This window comes from Musca autumnalis, unplaced genomic scaffold (assembly GCF_047663935.1).
Source record: "Musca autumnalis isolate F117 unplaced genomic scaffold, ASM4766393v1 scaffold_4, whole genome shotgun sequence".
In the NCBI taxonomy this organism is placed as follows: Eukaryota; Metazoa; Arthropoda; class Insecta; order Diptera; family Muscidae; genus Musca; species Musca autumnalis.
The window spans coordinates 92,676,717-92,695,629 of NW_027411977.1; the positions used below are offsets into that span (position 1 = coordinate 92,676,717).

At 34.0% G+C, this 18,913-nt stretch overlaps 1 protein-coding gene across 12 annotated transcripts; it reads right to left on the minus strand.

Annotated features, from left to right (window-relative positions):
- Window positions 1–8,696: 8,696 nt before the first annotated feature.
- Window positions 8,697–18,056, minus strand: LOC141402637 (uncharacterized). Of its 12 annotated transcripts, none has more exons than XM_073984322.1 (13): window positions 17,910–18,041; window positions 17,371–17,543; window positions 17,103–17,220; window positions 16,817–17,028; window positions 15,966–16,097; window positions 15,301–15,894; window positions 14,770–15,241; window positions 14,587–14,649; window positions 13,111–13,683; window positions 12,161–12,691; window positions 11,967–12,097; window positions 11,729–11,893; window positions 8,697–10,329 (listed from the first exon to the last, which is right to left on the minus strand). In XM_073984322.1, exons 2-13 carry the CDS (start codon window positions 17,434–17,436, stop codon window positions 9,994–9,996), a joined length of 3,393 nt encoding a protein of 1,130 aa, XP_073840423.1. In that variant the 5' UTR covers window positions 17,437–17,543; window positions 17,910–18,041; the 3' UTR covers window positions 8,697–9,993. The 12 variants fall into 12 exon arrangements, with proteins under 12 accessions (XP_073840423.1, XP_073840416.1, XP_073840424.1 ...); XM_073984315.1 differs by having other exon boundaries at window positions 12,161–12,757; window positions 17,910–18,037; XM_073984323.1 differs by having other exon boundaries at window positions 17,953–18,033.
- Window positions 18,057–18,913: the final 857 nt, after the last annotated feature.

Genomic DNA, 18,913 nt, shown 5'->3' on the forward strand with positions numbered 1-18,913 from the left:
CCAATAAAATATTTCTATTCACCTTATTGATTCAATTATAAAATTTCCAATTATAAAATGTATTGGGCATTTAATTTACTAAAAAGCACAATTTCTTTCAGAAAACAAAAAACACTAATTTATTCACTCACTTTACCGTCTTGGCTCTACAAAGGCAACTAAACCACTGAAGAAAGAAAAAAATATAATTCATATAATTTCTTATTTTCTTCTTCGCCAGCTATGTTGGTTAACAACAACAAAACAAGAAACACACGAGTTTGACGCATACATGCCACCAAAGCCACCTTCTTCGCTTCTACGTCTTCTATTATATAATACACACAATTCTTTATTATAAAACAGCATTCCACAGCCGCGAGAGCAATGCTATTACTCTCGTTGACAAACATCCTCTCTCCACCCATGAACAAAATGTTCTAACATAAAAAATATGTTTTACCCAAACACATCAAATTGAGATATGTTACAAAATGTTGCAAACATAAATTTGTTTGGACCCAAACATATTATGTTTGGATCCAAACATATATTTGTTTGCAACCGGTCCCAAACATATATTTGTTTGCAACCGGTCCCAAACATATATTTGTTTGGATCCAAACATATTTTTAACATAAATTTTTCTGCGTGTACCATTGCTATCGCAAACGATCCGTTTTCGAATGTTTTTCGATAGTTTTGCGGATATTTTGTTCGATAACGACACTCGAGAACGAATTAAAAACGATTCATTCGTCGCTATTAGCGAATGAAAGATGATAGTTTTTACGATAGTCCCGAAAAAGCATTTTTGGCGGAGTTTCGATTTTATGACATGTTTAAATTTATCTGACGTCTCTTGATTTTTCTGTTATGTACCTTTTCTTCTTTGTAATGTTTGCGATTCAATGCGTGTAACAGTTTATAAACATTGTTGTCTTGTATTTGTAACCAAGCTATATGTTGTGTTTATCATCACTTCTTGTTAATATTATAAGTAGCATTTATCAAAGACATAAATACAACTAAGAATAGACAAAATGCACGCAACAAAAAATGTTTACGAAACTTTGTATAGAAACATTACCCTTAACAGGTTGCAGTTAATTCAAAATCGCAACCAAGTAGGAACATTTCATGTAATGGTATCAGAAACGAAATTTATGAATTCAAGGATCTATTCAAGAATAATTCTATGTCAATTGGATCGGTAAATTCGGTAAAATACGTAAAAATGTATAAAAGAAAATAATGTTATATCACCATATCGTGATATAACATTATGTTAAATTCAAAAGCCATTCACTGAAGAATGATAGCAAACAAAATGTCTTATCTTGTTGTATTTATGTCTTTGCATTTATATCGAAAATATTTGAAAAAAGCAAATGGGAATTTTTCACGAACTACATAAAATTATTTTTTAAAACGTAAAAAAATTCCGAAGTAAAAAATGTTTCTCGCAACAATTTTTCTTGTGAAGAAAAAACATTCGCAAAATGTTCGAAAATTATATCGTTTTTAAACTTTTGACGAACAAAAGAACAACGTGCTTGTGTACACCCGAAAAACATTTGCCAATCCTTCGACAGTGATATCGTTTTCGAAAGTTGTGCCGGACATTCGAATAATATCCGCACTTGGTATGGGGGGTACGTTTGTAACCCGACTACCCTTCCGTCCGCATATAACGGTAACGGCCGATTTGAGGAATTTTGACGCTTTTAGCCACATTTTCTGGTCGAATTAGCTTTAATTTGTCATATATGTTTCCCAGAGGTAAAGAAAATTCTCCACCAAAAATTATGGACATAGGTCAACGTTTTGTTATAGCCTCCATATAACGGTACCATCCGATTACCCTCAATAATTAATAATAATAATTTTGACGTTTTTAGCTACGTTTTCACCGAATTAGCTATAATTTGGTTCTTAGTGGTCAAGTATCTTCTCTACCATAAATTGAGTACAGAAAGAAAACTTATTCTATATTAGCTCAGAATATATCACGGTAGAGTGTATAAAAATTTTCGGCCTGGCCGAACCTAGCGCATTTTTTGTTTATTAATAACACTGTGCGACAACAACAAAAATGACAAGAAAAATCGAGTAGATTATGAAAGTAGAGCTACAAATATGAGACACGTGTATCGCCCTTTTTAAAGTTTACGTCGGAAAGTAACCAAAAAAGGCAGGGCAAGTTCCGCCCATTTTAAAATTTTTCGAAATATTCGAGTTTAGATATCTTGGAATCCTTGCATTTCAGGTATATAGTGTCTTTGGCAGCTTTACTTAGGAGGGTGTGGGAAATATTTTGTTAAAACTATTAACCCTCATGCGGTTTATCAAAGGGGCCTTTTTTGTCCTTTTTTCGAAAATCTTTCAAAAACTCATTAAAAATGTGATCGTATAAAATCCGAATATTCTACGTTCGCCATAAAATTTTACTATAGGTCTCAGAATACACCAAATCTGTAACACTTGTCTAATCGCCAGGAATCTCTAAAAATTAAAAACACCTTTTAGTGTTAAAGTCGGACTTCATCTGAGTTTATTCAAAATTGTCCCACAAAACATAATTTTAGAGAGATGATGTCAGAGACTAAAATATTCTTCGTCAAATTAGGTGGCATTTAGGGAATTAACCCTAGCAATTGACATAAACAGCTGTATCATGAATGACCATAACGATATAGTCATTTATGTCACTTTCTAAGATTTACTCCGTAAATGCCACCAAAGTAGGAGTGAGTCCCATCATTGTAGTTTTTGGACCACACCACATTGTGCATGTGACATATGACACTTATATTTTCACTGGACCATAGCCGTAGATATCTAATGTATTTTCGCATGCAATATAAGTAACTAATGGCTTATCCTAACTACGGAATTTAAGTTGAAAGTAGTAAAAATTCGCAATTTTGGCAGGTCCGATCTGGGTTCTTTTATATTTTTCAAATATATATTTACCACAAATGTTTTTAAAGCTGTATAAATTAAACGCACAACATCTTCTGTACGAATTTATAACGAAAAACCATCAATAAGATATTTATATTTTTCAATCACAACGACAATATGTATGATGAAAATTGGATAATATGGCCCTAAAACCTATACAGTTGAACCTCGATTATCCGTGATAGAAAAGAAATGTTGGACTTTGTTACATTTCCTCTATTTTTCGTTATACACTTCATTACCCGGCGTTTAAAGGACACTTTCCAATTAATTTGATTATACAATCAAAAGGTAAACAAACAAAAGCTGGAAATTCTCCCGTATTACACAATTTGTGTATTTATGGTATCACAAGAACCATGGGACAAAGTCAATTCAAATGAATCCGATGATGATGATATTAAGTAACTTTTAAAATTTTGGTGGATTGCAAACTTAAAAAAATTGCAGCTTTTCATATTATTGTACGATACTATGCCATATTTACTTCAAAATATGTTCAAAAACTGCACAAAAGCATTGCCTCCATTATCCGGGAAAATCGATTATCCGACCATCACGGATAATCGAGGTCCGACTGTATATCAAAAACAAGTGCTGCTAAGAATGTTATATGTTGTGGTTACAGATTTCTTTTATTCAGAGACTCATAATGAAATTTTATTTGGAACATTTTTTTCTTTAGCAATATTCCCAAAAAGTAAATGATTTTGCTAGATTTTGATCCAGTATGGAATTATGTAAAATTAACAGTCCGAAATTAAAACATATAATTTCATCCTAATATATATAAATTTGTAATCTAAGTTTTTAAAGGAAATAGTGTACATAGATTTATAGTTTATTTTGAAACTCATAGTGAAATCATGGTAGAACAAATACAAGGTAAAGTTAATACTACAACAAATACAACTCGAACAACAACCACAAAGGAATTTGTTTTTGTTTGTAACGTTACTGCCAGTAGTATTTGTAAACAAAACAAGGAAATGTCTATAAATTATTGGAATTTAAAAAACTAATAATTTTTCACATTTGGTTGAATATTTTGGAAAACATGAATGAAAATTCGTTACATTTTCAATTTTTATATTTCCACATCATTCCACTAAATGCATAAATTCTCGCAGAAAGTAGACTTCTTGCAGAAAAGTTTGGGGTCGCTGGAAATTCATAGAAAATGGAGAATATGTTTCAATGTTTTGTTTTAGAAATCAAAGAAGCACATGTTTATTAGGGCTTTATTTTTTTTTAAATTTTTACAAAATACCTCACATATTAACAAACGTTGTATCGCCTCTACAAGCGGTGATTTACAGCGCGGCTTATCGTTCGAACTTGGAGGAGGTTACATATCATTGATATGAAGAAGTCTTTCTGGGAAATGGTTTTTTCCGAATGATATATTTTTTTTTTTTCTCAAAAAATATATGTCCCTAATGTACATCGAAATAGAAATGAATGTATAAAATGTCATATGAAATTTGACACTAACACTACAACCCAGTTCAGTCAGCTGGGTATTGCTGCTACCTTTTCTTGTTCTACCATGTAGTGAAATTTTGAAATTTTTCATCCTTTGACACTTTTCACCTATAACTAAGTTTTATATTACTTCCATGTATCAACTAGAAAAAAGAAGGAAAAAATGTTCATAAAAAATTGGGAAATATTTTCATGTTTTTACAGCAAAATTGATACTGATATTTTCATGCTATAGAATGTAAATAGACATTTCATTTCTTTGGTGACCTATGGTGAAATTTGACGAAGAATATTTTTGTCTCTGACATCATCTCTCTAAAATTATGTTTTGTTGGACAATTTTGAATAAACTCAGATAAAGTCCGACTTTAACCCTAAAACGTGTTTTTCATATTTAGAGATTCCTGGCGATTAGACAAGAGTTACAGATTTGGTTTATTCTGAGACCTATAGTAACGATTTTGTAGAATATTCGGATTTGATACGATCACATTTTTAATGAGTTTTTGAAAGATTTTCGAAAAAAAGGACAAAAAAGACCCCTTTGATGAACCGCATGAGGGTTAACATTTTTAACAAAAATATTTCCCACACCCCCTATGTAAAGTTGCCAAAGACACTATATACCTGAAATGCAAGGATTCCAAGATATCTAAACTCGAATTTTTCGAAAAATTTAAAAATGGGCGGAACTTGCCCCTCCTTTTTTGGTTACTTTCCGACGTAAACTTTAAAAACGCCGATACACTTGTCTCATATTTTTAGCTCTACTTTCAGAATGTACTCGGGTTTTCCAATCATTTTGAAAAAAAAATCGAATTTTGTTGCACAGTGTAATTTAATCATCAACAAATTAGCTGTCGCCATGCATATTTACAAGTGAATATACACGCGAAATTGAAACGTAAGTAACATTTTCGTTTATTTTAAGTGAATTTGTTTAATATTATATACGTTTTTTGGTGTTTGAGTACTTATAATGGTAAAAATTATTACAAAACAGCAATTTGAAATGCTAGTTCAAACGTAGCTCCTGAAGTCAGACTTTTTGGCGGAACTAAGGCCACTTTTAAAGATGTATGGAAGTACACCAGATGAATGGCACGTACACCAGATGAATGGCACGGAGTGTGGATTAATTTAAAATCAAAATAAAGAGAAAATTAGCTAATAGTTAACTTTTTTAACTACATCAACTTTTACACAATTTTTCCTATTAACTGCAACACTTCACTCAATACCGCTGACAATGTGGGTTGAGACGTACCGAGGTTAAAGTCATTGCCATGGGATCTTTAAAAACTTCATTCTGGAAAAAAACCGTAAAGCAGCCCAAACTTTAATGACTGTTGACCTATGGTTTTTGTAATAGTAATTGGTAATGTTTCTACTATATAAAGAACAGCGTCTTTTGGAAGCCGAAAATAGGATTTAAACCTACAAAATAACAATTAAACAATTGTTTTGATGAATGTTTGAAACAAAACATCTACTCAAAATACTGATGTCAGTTCTAAAATATTCGATTACCACTTAAATGACTTCTTATAGATGCTACATTAAGTATTAGGGTGGGGCGATTTGTGTGGAAGGAAAAAAACCTTAATGAGCCCTTCGCGTTTCTGATTCCTGGGATTGAACTGAGCAAAAAAGTCCACTGGACCATATCTCTACCGTGAAAATCGAGCCTCCCGATTTTGACTTTAAATTTTTTATTGACGTTTTTTGGATATTTTGGCATATAACAGCCAAACCATTAAGATTTTCGATCCAACACAAAGACAAACATTGCAGCCAAGACAGTAATTGAAAACTCTCTAATACATCGCAAAAGCATTGGAACGCTCCTTCAGGCAGTTTTGACCTTAATAATGTGCAAACTTTTCGGAAAAAGTCGATAAATGACATTGTGCTATAAAGTTTGACCCGAAAAATATTTAAGTGTTCTGATGCAAAATTATATCGTGTTGGGATCCATGGACAACGACAATGCCTTTAGTTCATTTGGGTCACTTCGTTTTATTTTTTTATAACGGTAAAGGTAGAGAAAATCTGGGTTTCTTACATTTTCAAATTTAAACGGACATATCTTCTTTTTTTCACAACAGATTTCTAGTGATCCTTCTTCCTTTTAAAGGGATGAATAATATCTTTAGAACAAGTTATTATTTGTTTAAATCGGTTAACAAATGGCTAATTTATAGTGGTTTAAGTCTGAAAACCCCCTCAAAAAAACTATAACTGAATTTCTCATAATTTTGAAAATAATTATTGAACAAAAAAAAAACATTATATTTTTGAAAATTATGAGAAATTGAATACATTTCAACGGCCAAATATCCGTTAATGTACAAAAAACACATTTGCATTTGAAAAACGATAAGTTCTAGGACAGAGAAGCCATTACATAGTCGATACGTCCGAAGATTTGCTTTACCACCAATGAAACCAGGTAACGTAATTTGGTGACTATGTGGGTTCGAGTCCATGGCTTTCCTTTTTCACTTGCAAATAATTTCAGATCATTAAGCTTAACTCTAAACGAGAAAATTAATAAAATCATTAAAAAAAATGATCTTCGCCCTAACAGGCAAAATTTCAAAAAAAAAAAAAAAAAATGACTTTTATTTTGTCTTTTTTCCTCCTCCGTCACCTTCGAAACGATCCAATTTTGGAACAAGCCAGGCAATATTAATCATTGCCATGGAACTTTTGGAAACTGCCTCCGTAAAAGTGACAATGTAAACTACAGCACCCACAATGTAAACTACGGCATCATTTGGCAATCGAAAATACGCCTTAAACCTAAAATAATTTACTGATCATATAGATCATTCCAACATGAGCCTCAACTTACAGTGCAGATGGCAATTCCAATGGATTCGATGGATTCGACTTGTCCTTCAAATTTCTTCTAATAGATGCAATGTCCTGTACATTTTCTTCATGATCAAAAAATAATTCCACTGAACTTATATTTTTAAAAATAGTTTTTTTTGGCGAATTGTGTGTTTTGAATCAAAGACATAGAATTGTAAAGACTGGAAAAGGTGCATAATGCAAATATGTTTATGAAACAAAGTATATAAACATTTTATCAACAACAGGGGTATGTTAATGTTAAAAACTCCATTAAAGCGCATTTCGGCTTATACGAATTGTAGGAAACAAAAAAATTGGACTTCGGATTGTATTTCATAGCAGTTTCCAGTTCATTGATATGAACTAAGCGGTTAAAAACGCCTGAAATTGTTAACTACTTAACAGAATGTTGTTACGATATCGTAACAACAGAGCTTAACTCCATCTATTGACAAATGTTAACAATTGACTTTTCCAATCTTAGTATATTTACATCTTTGTTTGAATTGAATATAGAGTTCACAAATTTGAAAAAACTCCAATCGATAACACGTACATATATCGACCATCCAGTTGGGTTGACATCAATAATACAACATTTAATCTCAAGTTTAGTGACAATGCATAATCGATCAATAATTCGCCATTGGCGAAACTAACGAAAACCCTTCCGTTTGGAAACCGAGGTTGGTTGCTTTCCGTAATAAACATTTTCAATTTGGTCGCAGTGGCAACTGGCATAATCGAGGCATAAAACTCCTAAAACTTTTTTGGGTTCCCAATGATCAAGAATCTTCAAAAATTATGGACATAATTCTTGGCTTGTTTTTTTCTTAATAGGCTGTTTTTTCTAGGGGAGGGTTACTAACCCGACGCCCAAACCCAAGCTTTTAACGTTCTTATGGGTGAACGCGCGGCACATGTTAGCTCACTACCTTTAACGGGTGTTAAAGGCAGTTCCCCAGGTGACACCACGGGGAGGTCAGTGTCCACTTGAGATGAAAGAGGGACCAAGATAAATCCTGGACTTTGCCATGTTAAAACTGGTCAGGACCGTTCCTTGGTATCTTCCATCCCCTACGTTCGGTCTATGGAACAAATGTTCTGTAATGGGCCAACTAAGTAATTCTTGGCTTGTTCGAAATATAGAATATAAATCAGTTGTGAAACAATAAGTTATGCTTGTTTAAAGTTGAAAATTTTAGAAACCCCGTTATTCACTACATTAACCGTTATAAAATCAAAAACGAAGTGATCCAAAGGAACCGAAGGTATTTTCGTTGTCCAAGGACCCCAACAGAACATAAATTTACATCAGAACGCTTGATTATTTTTTATGTAGCACAGTGTAATCAATGTAGCAGTATTGAAGTAGAATGTAAAAAATAAAACAACAGCCAATATTAGATTATTTATATAATGTTGTTTATTTGCCTTAGTTTTAAAGTCAGCTATACATACATAAATGTAATAATAGTATGATCATCAATTTTTATTGTTGACGTTATGTTAAAAGTATTTTTGTAGTTAATAATGTTGATACTGATCTCATCATGAGGATTCTTACCACTTGCCAATTGGTAGGTATTTAGGTATAGGTATGCATTTCCTCAAAAGGAAACATTTGAGTAAACAAACACATCTATGTTGTTGCCTTAGTTGTTTTTTGCTATCATTGGACTTCTTTTTTACAAAATATAATCCAAACACAATTGTAGAAGTATGTGTGATGTTCTATATTTATTTATTATTTTGTTTTTATAAAAATGTTTCGATCATGATTTGATGATTGCATTATATGCCCATCGCGCTTCTTATATTGGTCACTTTGCATCATATTCCCGACCAAGTCAAGTTAATATTACATTTATGTTTTCTTTACATTAAGCATGGAGGTAAGATATTCGACTGCCATTGTAGATAAATACACCTTGATTTTCGTAGTGATATTCAGTTTTTCGATCATAGTTGCAGCTTTAGGTTTCCATACCATCAAACTCAAGAATATAATACAAAGTGATCAATATACATAACATGTATGTGTGCCATAAAACATAAATATGTACGTGTGATTTACTTCAATATACATTTTATTTATAATATAGTGTATTTTTTATTTCATTTTTTTTATTTGTCGACGTATTATTTATTTTCGTATATAGTTTAAAAACATATTTTTGTTTATTTTCCGTATGGTTAAATATCAATGTGTCTGTGTGTTTGAATATGTGTTATATTAAAAGAAAAAGAAATTACAATTCAAAATTAAAAAAAAAATTCACATGAAACTAAATAAAAAAAAAAACTAATTAAAACAAATAAACGTTAAGATTTTTGAATTAAATCCATTTGTTGTTATTGAAGAAATACAATATTTTTTTAAAGTTCAATTACATACAAAATAGCCCCTAAGCACGAATAATGAACAAACAAGAATAATATATGTATATAATATTGAAACCATTACAGTTACTAGGCTCTCATTTAATTAAAATCTTTTTTTTTTCTTTGTAAAGATCACACCTTGATTTCGTTAATTAAAGCCGCCAACGCAATGGGTTCATGGGTTCTTTACAAATAGCTTAACATTATTCTATGTATCCATTTATATGTTCAAATTATAAATATGTATGTGTCGGTGTGTGTGTGTTTTAAAAATATGTCTGTCGGGGATGTATGCGATTTGTTTATTCATTTCATTCATTTCTGTATAAACTTTGTCGATTTGGGATATTTTTCTGCTTCATAGTCGGGATCCTTCTTGAGTCGTTCGCGCACTTGTGTACGTATGGCTTCGGTGCAGGAGGACTGTACAGCTGTATCATTAGCGATTGCTCGTGCAATTTCATCGGGTGTCTGTGATTGATTGGCAGAAGTTGATGATCCAACACCGGCGTTCTGTATGGCTTTGCCAACACTATCTGCTATTAAGGCTCTGATTTCTGTAGGCGGTTTAGTATGCTGGATCAATTTTCTTCGCTTTGATGACATACCTGATATGTAAGCATCCGAATAAGGTGGCTGGTTGGGGGGATTCTAAGAAACAAAGAGAACAGTTTCGAATATTCATAAAACAAATATGTAAAAAGGTAAAGATTATCCAGGATCAGTTTATCACCTGAATTTAGGTGCAAATTTCTACGGGTTTGTGGGATGTTTCAGAATCAGTGATGCTAATTATTCCACTGACAAGTCTTATCATCACAGTTTCACAGTTGTATTAGAGTCCACAAAGACTACATTCACTAAGAAACCAAGACTTAACTGCACATAAGGGCACAAAGACTACATTCACTAAGAAACCAAGACTTAACTGCACATAAGGGCAATTTAGCTAATTTTGAGAGAAATATTAGGACACCTAATGATCTTCATACTGGATAACAAAATTAGATCTAGTACTATCTCGTCCCTGCACGTAGTAGTCAGGCTAGTAAGCGGTAATGTTTGTACATGATTAAGTAAATTGTGGGCAACGGCTAAATCACTATCGAATCCGGGAAAGTAGGACGAAAGAACGGCTGTAACTTCCAAGGTACTCGGGAAAAATCCGAAGAGGTTCGCGTGTTATCTTATTGGGCGGTTAATAGAGCTCCCCGAGCATTATAGGAAGAAGAGCCCTTTCAGATTCAGCTATGTTGCAGATGTCATCCGTAACGCGATATCATCAAAACCCTTCACGAAATATCAATGGTAATGCTTAAGCAACGTGATAAATGTATGTGAGTTGAGGATATGTATGTGAGTTGTAGGATAAATATCTACATAGTTGACTGTGCCGTTCTTCCACTGCCACACTGTACTCCTCACCCAAATTTCATTATATCTGCTATGAAAATCTTATCTATAGGTGGCCTCGTACTATGTTCGGAGCTATTTGTACTTCTCGTAAATAGGAGGTCCTACGTCATTGAACTAAAATTCAATCTGGTTGCAATCATTGAGTCCTGTGATCTAATTGATAATGCGGACATTTGTGTATTCTAATTATTGTTTATGTATGCGATAAAATCAATTTTTCTCAATTAAAATCATTAAAACATTTTAATACGTCGTAACACGAAGAGAAGCAAGAACGCGCCTGTAGTGTATTTCAATATATTTCCTACATATGGCAACACTGATTCTATGTCGTGCTTTTTCTATTCATGAATGTATCTTTTGTACTAATAACTATTCGCTACATTTTTAGTAACTGCCATTTTGCTTACTAGTTATGATTATTTTGTTCACTTCGATTTCAACCATCAAACAGATCAAAACGTTCGACTCCATTTTTAATCTTAATCTTTGTTGTTATCACTTATTAAATAAAGCATTATTACGTATTTAAACATTATTCAACGCGTGCTTACTTTCAATTCAAAATACACAACAGCGCCCTTTTTGTAGACATTATCTTTTGACTAAGTTTGCCATCAAAAAATAAACTCACCTCTGCTTGTCTGTGTATATCACGAGTAATTATAGGCAACCAATCATTAGGGAAGTTACGATGCCAAGATGCAGAACCTGCAACAACTGCTGGCAATGGTTCGTCATCAACTTCAGTCTGAGAAGTGCCAGCCATTTCGTTCATTTCATCATCTGTATCCATTGGCTATAGTAAATGATAACAAAAAATTAAACTGTATAAATAAGGTACTGTGATTGATTATAGGGGAAATACCTACCAAGGGTACAGAGTTGTTGTTTGGTGTACTACGATGTACTATAAATTGTTGGGCATCATTTTCATCGGAACTGCTTGGTATATTGGGACTTAGGTAGAGGGTCAAAAATTCGACAACTTCTCCATCGAAAGCTGAGTTTGGAAAACAAAAATTTAATTTACATTTTCTTCCACAATACCCACGGTTTTACTTACTTGACTGTATGGATACACACAGTAAACGCATCAATTGACTCCAATAGATGTCAGCATTAGCACGTCCAATGCAAACAATTAAGACACTGTACAAACGTTTTCGAAATTCTTCACAAATCTTTCGCAGTTTCTGTTCAAAATCAACTAAATTCACTGGATTCTTGTTCATTAGGTTAATGACAATTGGCAGAGTTGCACGCAAAATATTGAATAGTGAATCCCTAGAATCGTATTCCGGTTTCTCATATTGTGGCAAATACAAGAGTGATTCGCCAAACCATTGGACAGCACGATTGATGGCTGGACTCATATTTTCTTCATTTATGGGTTCGCCTTTAAACATTTGATTCTCGATAAACGTCATTAACTGGCTGTGTATATTAAGCCTTCGTGCTTCGGTAGAAGATGCAGCATTGTTGCGATTGCCAAGCTGATAAAGTAGGCTACCACTACTACCTGAAGATGAAGCTCCAATGTTTGAGTTCGGACGAGCTGTTAGCGGATCTGTCATTGTTGAACCAACGGTACGAGCTGCAGTGGCACGACGTACGCGTTGTAAAATATCAGACATATTACGACGTCGAGTAATAATATTTGCTAATGTATTATAACAGTTTTTTCCAAACAAAATAAAAAATACAATCATGTTTATGATGGAAAGGATGATTGGATGATGGATATACATATGGTGTGATAGATTATGGAATATCAAATGTATTTAGAATACACGATTTAGCCAAGTGGAAAAGCTTGAAGTGATATTTTTTAGAAATGTAGAGGTTATTTTTTGCTTTTGGGTTTGTAAGGAGAATTATTTTTAGAATGTCGGCTAATATGTTTTCGAGTGATAACTATAGCGAACGAATGCCAAACACTTTTAGAACATAAGATACCATCACCATAAAAACAAAATGACGCTATGAAAATATAAATAATTTCTTTATTCTCACCTCGATTACGATTAACACCAACAGATCCTGGGGTATTTGCATTATTTTGATTGGTATTTCTGCCATTATTCTCATTATTACCATTGGCATTGGTTTGATGATCGCGAACATGATGGCTATTGCATGGCAAGAAACGATCAAATGATGAAACATTGTTAGCTGGTAAAACTCTTCCATTCCAACCTGGTGGCATACCCAAAACGGGTATATTACCAATGTGTACTTGTGGACGTGATGTCGAACGAGTTTGTGTTGAAGTTGTTGGTAATGTAGCTGTGGTAACACGTGCAGGATTAGTAGTATTTCCTGTTGCGGACGACGACGACGACGATGTTGAATTAGTCGTTGCAGCTGTTGCATTATCATTGCTAGTTGCTGCTGCAGTCGTAGCATTATCTGGGGTTCCTGCGGTATTGTTGCCAGTATTTTGGTTAGTTGTTGGTACAACACCACCAATGGGAACATCGATTGATACAACATTTGGGCTATTAATGTGAACATGAAACTCTGTATCAAATGGCGCGGCACTGACTACATTCTGTAGTAAACGTGCAACTTGACGCTGGAAATTGCCTGTAAAAACAAAAGTAAAATAATGAGCGGTTTAACGTTTAAATAAAAATTTTCGCTATTGTACGAAAAAACCAAAAATTAAACAGAAAATTATTTTAGAGGAAAGAAATTTATAAACATTTAAATATGTAGGCTTTAAACATGAATATATGTAGGTTAACGTTTTTTCTTCAAAAAGTAAAGCGTTAGGCTTTATTGCTTCTGAAGGTGGAATAGTGATTATACATTATACAAGTTTTAGCCCTCCTCTCCAAAACGTGTTATAATATTTACATACTTAACCTGTATAAAATCAGATACCATCACAAAACATGCCTCATCGACATAGTAATTTTTACCCCTAAAGACCAAACCGTGTTAAATATTTTTGAGTCGATTTGGCCATATCCGCCTGTCGGTCTTGCTGATTGAGGCGCACGATAACTCTCGATGGGAGTTATCTATATAAGAAATTTGCAACGCGTGATATTCCTTTCAAATGTATATCAAATTCGAAGACGGTCTTAATCGATACATTAACTCAATACAAAATGAATGAAGTGCAGTTTGGGGCTGTTTGATGTTTTGACATTTTTAAATTTCAAAATATGTACTAGAATATTATAGAAGAGTTGTGTGTTTAAAGAGTGGAAGTGGATCGTAACCATATTTAAATTTCATTAAATTTCGAATAACATTGTTTATTCAATAATTTTTGAAATTGCAATAGTCGTCTTCGAAAAGCAAAGCTTGTAATAAAATGTTAATTTGTAGCATTCCAAACAAACAGAAAATAATAACAATCAATTAACATTAGCAGTAAGTTAATCGAAAGCTTTAAAAAAGTGTCTACATCGTAATAGTTATTAGTCATGTTAGGGACAATAAAATTCCAAATAAACTAAAATTGCTGTCACAACATACGTTCTAAGTAATATCTTCGTGTGGGTTGTAAAACAATTTCTAATGTACTGCCTTCGGTTGGGGCTAAAGGTTGTAATTTTTAAAATTATGGAGATTTATCAAAAATAAAAAATTAAAAAAAATATATATGTATATATTCCAATTCATACATACAAATGTTATATAAACTATGATGGGTCTTACCTCTACCAGATGCATCATTAGCATTGTTTGCATTAGTATCATCTGCTGGTGCACCAAAGTTAATTGTTGGTGGCCAGGTTACAGGATCATCAACTGGATCATCGACAGTGGTATTGTTTGAATCTGCACCAGATGTAGATGAGGTATTGGACGTTGAGGCTGCCGTGGCCGGTGTATTTGATGCACCCGGAGTGGTATTAGAAGTTGTTGTATTGTTGGTTGCTGTAGTGCTGCGAGATGCTTGCTGGTTTTGACGTAATGCCGCTGGAAACATAGCGGGAGTAATGAAATTATTGGAACTAACATAACCGCTTTGCTCTACTAAGATGGGACGACAAGATAAATATCTAGGGGCTGCTTGGGAAACATCCAACATTAAATCAGATATAGCATGCTGGGCATGCGACAAATAGTGGAATGCCTCAGAAACGCGATCAAATAAGCGTTGAGCATTTTCACGCCCTGTTGTATCCTGAAAATCAGAGAGGCATTAACACAGATATTATGGTAAAGTACGATGGGATTACTTACACTCTCCTCAAATGTCTGGTCACTTTGTAAGAGTTCGTAATATTGGTCAACAAATGGATTTAGTCTGGCCTGAACTTGACGCATTTGCTCAATGACGCTGGCAAGTACACGGGTACCTGTACGACGTCTGGATGAATCGCCATTATTATCAGCGCTATCGCCTGCAGCTGAAGATCCAGCAGTTTCATCGTTTGAAGCTGCATTGTTACCTGCGGCTGTAGACTGAGCGTTAGTTGTTGCAGTATTTTGCTCATTCGTTGGTGTATCATCGTCATCTTCATCAATATCCTCAACAACTACCGACGCAGCTGGGGTACTTTGTTCTGTAGATCCTTCAGACCTAGATGCATTAGCGCTAGCTGTGGCTGTAGCATTGTTAGTTTCAGTTTCCCCCGAACTAAAAACTGTGGGCAACTGGACCAGAGTTACATTTGTATTGCCACTGCGACGTAGTGCTGCCTGCACTGCACCCTGTACCATTTCAACTATCTGTTGACTTTGTGGTATATCCGATGTTATACCTACTTCGACCACGGTTGATTCCATAGTCCAACGCCCACGGGCCAAAATATCAAGAGACTGATTATTTAAACCCTAGGAAAGAACATGAATTGTTTATAATAATTATATAATAAATATTTGTTTAGCAGTAAACATTGACTTACTCTGGATGGATCTTCCAAATAGGCAGCAATATTATTAGCACAGTCAAGCATATGACGAGCTACAGTAATACGATTCATACAGAACGATGAAGATACAGCCAAGGGATTTACTGGAGCTTGACCATTGGAGCCCTACGATATCAGATATTTGAATTACTATTTTTTAGCTAGGAAAAAACGTGGCGATTTCGTACTATGTTTGACATATCATTACGACTCGGCAATAAGAAGGAGGTTCTATATCAATGATAGAAAACGCTCTTTGATATGAGAGATATTTGTCGGACATAATTATTGTATGAGATGAGTGTAGTGGTTGGTCTTAAAATTTTTACCCCAGAAAATGTTCACAAGTGAAATATTTTTGGAAATTACCCGGCCTTCAGCCGTTATTTAAAGCTTTCTCCGTTGGACATTTGAAAACTTGGCTACGCAAACAAATTTTTTAATTTTTGGCAAAAATTATCATGGATTTTTCGGAATTCTTGCAGCCTATATTTCGGGAAGTATGGACTTCTGCGATATGACATATTACGCCAATATATATAAGCATTACGAGACCAACTCGTGGAAAAAAATTCAAAATTTTCGCTCAGCCGCTACTATCCATCTTATGCAGAAGTGTTTGTCTTAAATGAACGTTTAAAAGGATTTCTGTAAGATTAGCAATGATGCCTCAAATATATTAAATCAAGTTGTTTTAAGTCCCAAATGTCGGAAAACTCACGTAAGAAAATAATAATCATTGTTATCAGGGCCCATGGGGTATACTTTTGTAAAATTGGCAAAATGATCGGGGAGATGTCTCTAAAGTTGGCTAAGTAATCAACGATTCTTCATATTACACTTACATTAGCATTTACTGGAAAAGCCATAGTTCCAACAACCATACCATCCAGGGCGCGGAACAGTGGCGAGTTGCGCATTCCTCCGGTTCCAGTTCTGCCACGATTACGGCGTTCATTTGTCGTTGTCGTTGTATTGGAACCCGAAGACTCTGAGCTTGTCAATCGCTGGGAGGGAGGAGGTCGCTCAGCCACATGTACCACTTTACCATCAACATCTAAAATACAAAAATATATATTTACCATTGACTTAGACCCATTCTAACACCCACACCGCCACCAAATGACTCACCATATTCCTTCAATTGTTTGTCATCTACCATAACACGACCACAATAGATAATACGCTGCTGATCGGCAGCAATATTTGTTTTCTCCGCCACCTTATCCTTGAATTCACGCACAGTGATCTTTGGAAACATATAAAATAAATGTCACAAACCGCAATATACGCCAAGAAGAATAGATATATATTTGTGTCGCACACGAAAAAAGGACTCGCCCAAACACAGCATACGTACGTTTGCACGTATGCTTTACTGCAGATTCTCATTACTTACCTCATTGTCAATGCTGAATTCATGGGTCTGGGCATCTAAAGTTTTCACTTTAAGATTTATAAGCATTTTTTAACTGTCTTTTTTAGCTATATGATTTCGATTCAGTTTTGTATTTTGGTAATTTTTCCAAAAATATTTGCTGGTCACAGTCTATCAACAACACAGAAAAAAATCTGTAAAGAGAAGATGAAATAAAAACCACGCTTTGAAACCAATTAAGTGTTTGTGTTGTTGCCATCCAATCAATTAATTTTCAACATCACAACCAAAAAATCTTTTTGGATTTTTTACAATTTTTTTTCTAATTTTCCAACTAAAATACTTGCAGCCAAACACACCGAAACCCGAAAAGAATGACGTTTAGCATTTGACAGCTGATGGCAAAATTTGCAACATCTATCACTATCCCGTTTGTACATTTAGCTTTTCATTCGCTCACAATGACAGATCGTGGATTTTAGAATAGATGTGACTACGTTTTATTTAGCACAATTAGCGATAATTTACAAAAACCAATTGACAATATTTTGTGTTTATACTTATTCTTATTGATTTCCTGTATATTTTCTCGAGTATTTTTACTTTAAAAACGAATATTTGTTATTTTTCCGAGACAAAACTACTTCTCGTACGTTCTACCGAAGGACAAAGTCGATAAATAACGGAATGACGGCGTCAAAAAGATTGAATGTCAAAAACATAACACATTTTACTAGTTAGTTCTTCATGTAATGTCAACGTAACGTAACTCACGTAACTAATGCTAAGTTTACATTTACGAAATCCACTCGATTTCAACTGTCAATTCCATAGCTCAAACGTCAAATGAAATCTCATCTGGATTTCATTTGACGTTTAACCTATAGATTTGACAGTTGAAACCGAGTGGATTTCGTAAATGTAAACCAAGCATAAAACCCCCAATCAAAACACACCCAGCAAAAAGTTTGGATCCGCGGATGCAGTTAAATCACAACAAGTGTACAGTACATTTGCCGTTGGAGTCCCAGCAAAAAATTTTGGAAGTTGTGCATGTGGAGTTATGATTTCACAACATCCTTCGATGCAATCCACACGGAGTTATGAAAAATGCTCTCCGTTGGATACAATTTATAAGCAGTTGCTTTAGAGATCCGTACAAAACAAACGAAAAACAAAAACAGTTGGTTGATCCCTACCCACCCCTGGCGAAATCATTTATTCTAAAAATAAGAGAGAGTGTATACATTTCTAAGAATTTGTTATAAAATAAAGAAATAAAAACTTAAGTTGCGAACATTTTTACGGTAATTCACGAGACGGAAATTTTTAGTGGAGTGAAGTCCAGTTGGAGTCCATGTCGAAAGCTGCACTAGTGATGGGAAGGCAAAAAAAAAACCTTTAGGATGATAAAGCAAAATCAGATCCGCTTGGATTAATTGGAGAACGGAGAAAGTAAACTCAAATGTGATTGAATTTAATGAAACTTTTTTTAATTTGTGTTTATAGTACGTTTATATGTAACAGGATTTAACAAACCCTCTGGGTTTTAAATGTCCATTCC

Excerpts from the sequence above, each read along its gene's own strand:
- LOC141402637 (XM_073984315.1), bottom strand. The coding sequence starts at position 17,436 with ATGCTTATAAATCTTAAAGTGAAAACTTTAGATGCCCAGACCCATGAA. Across the intron at positions 16,098-16,816 it reads CTTTTCCAGTAAATGCTAAT|GGCTCCAATGGTCAAGCTCC; the intron begins GTAAGTGTAATA and ends CTGATATCGTAG. Across the intron at positions 10,330-11,728 it reads ATATACACAGACAAGCAGAG|AATCCCCCCAACCAGCCACC; the intron begins GTGAGTTTATTT and ends TTTGTTTCTTAG.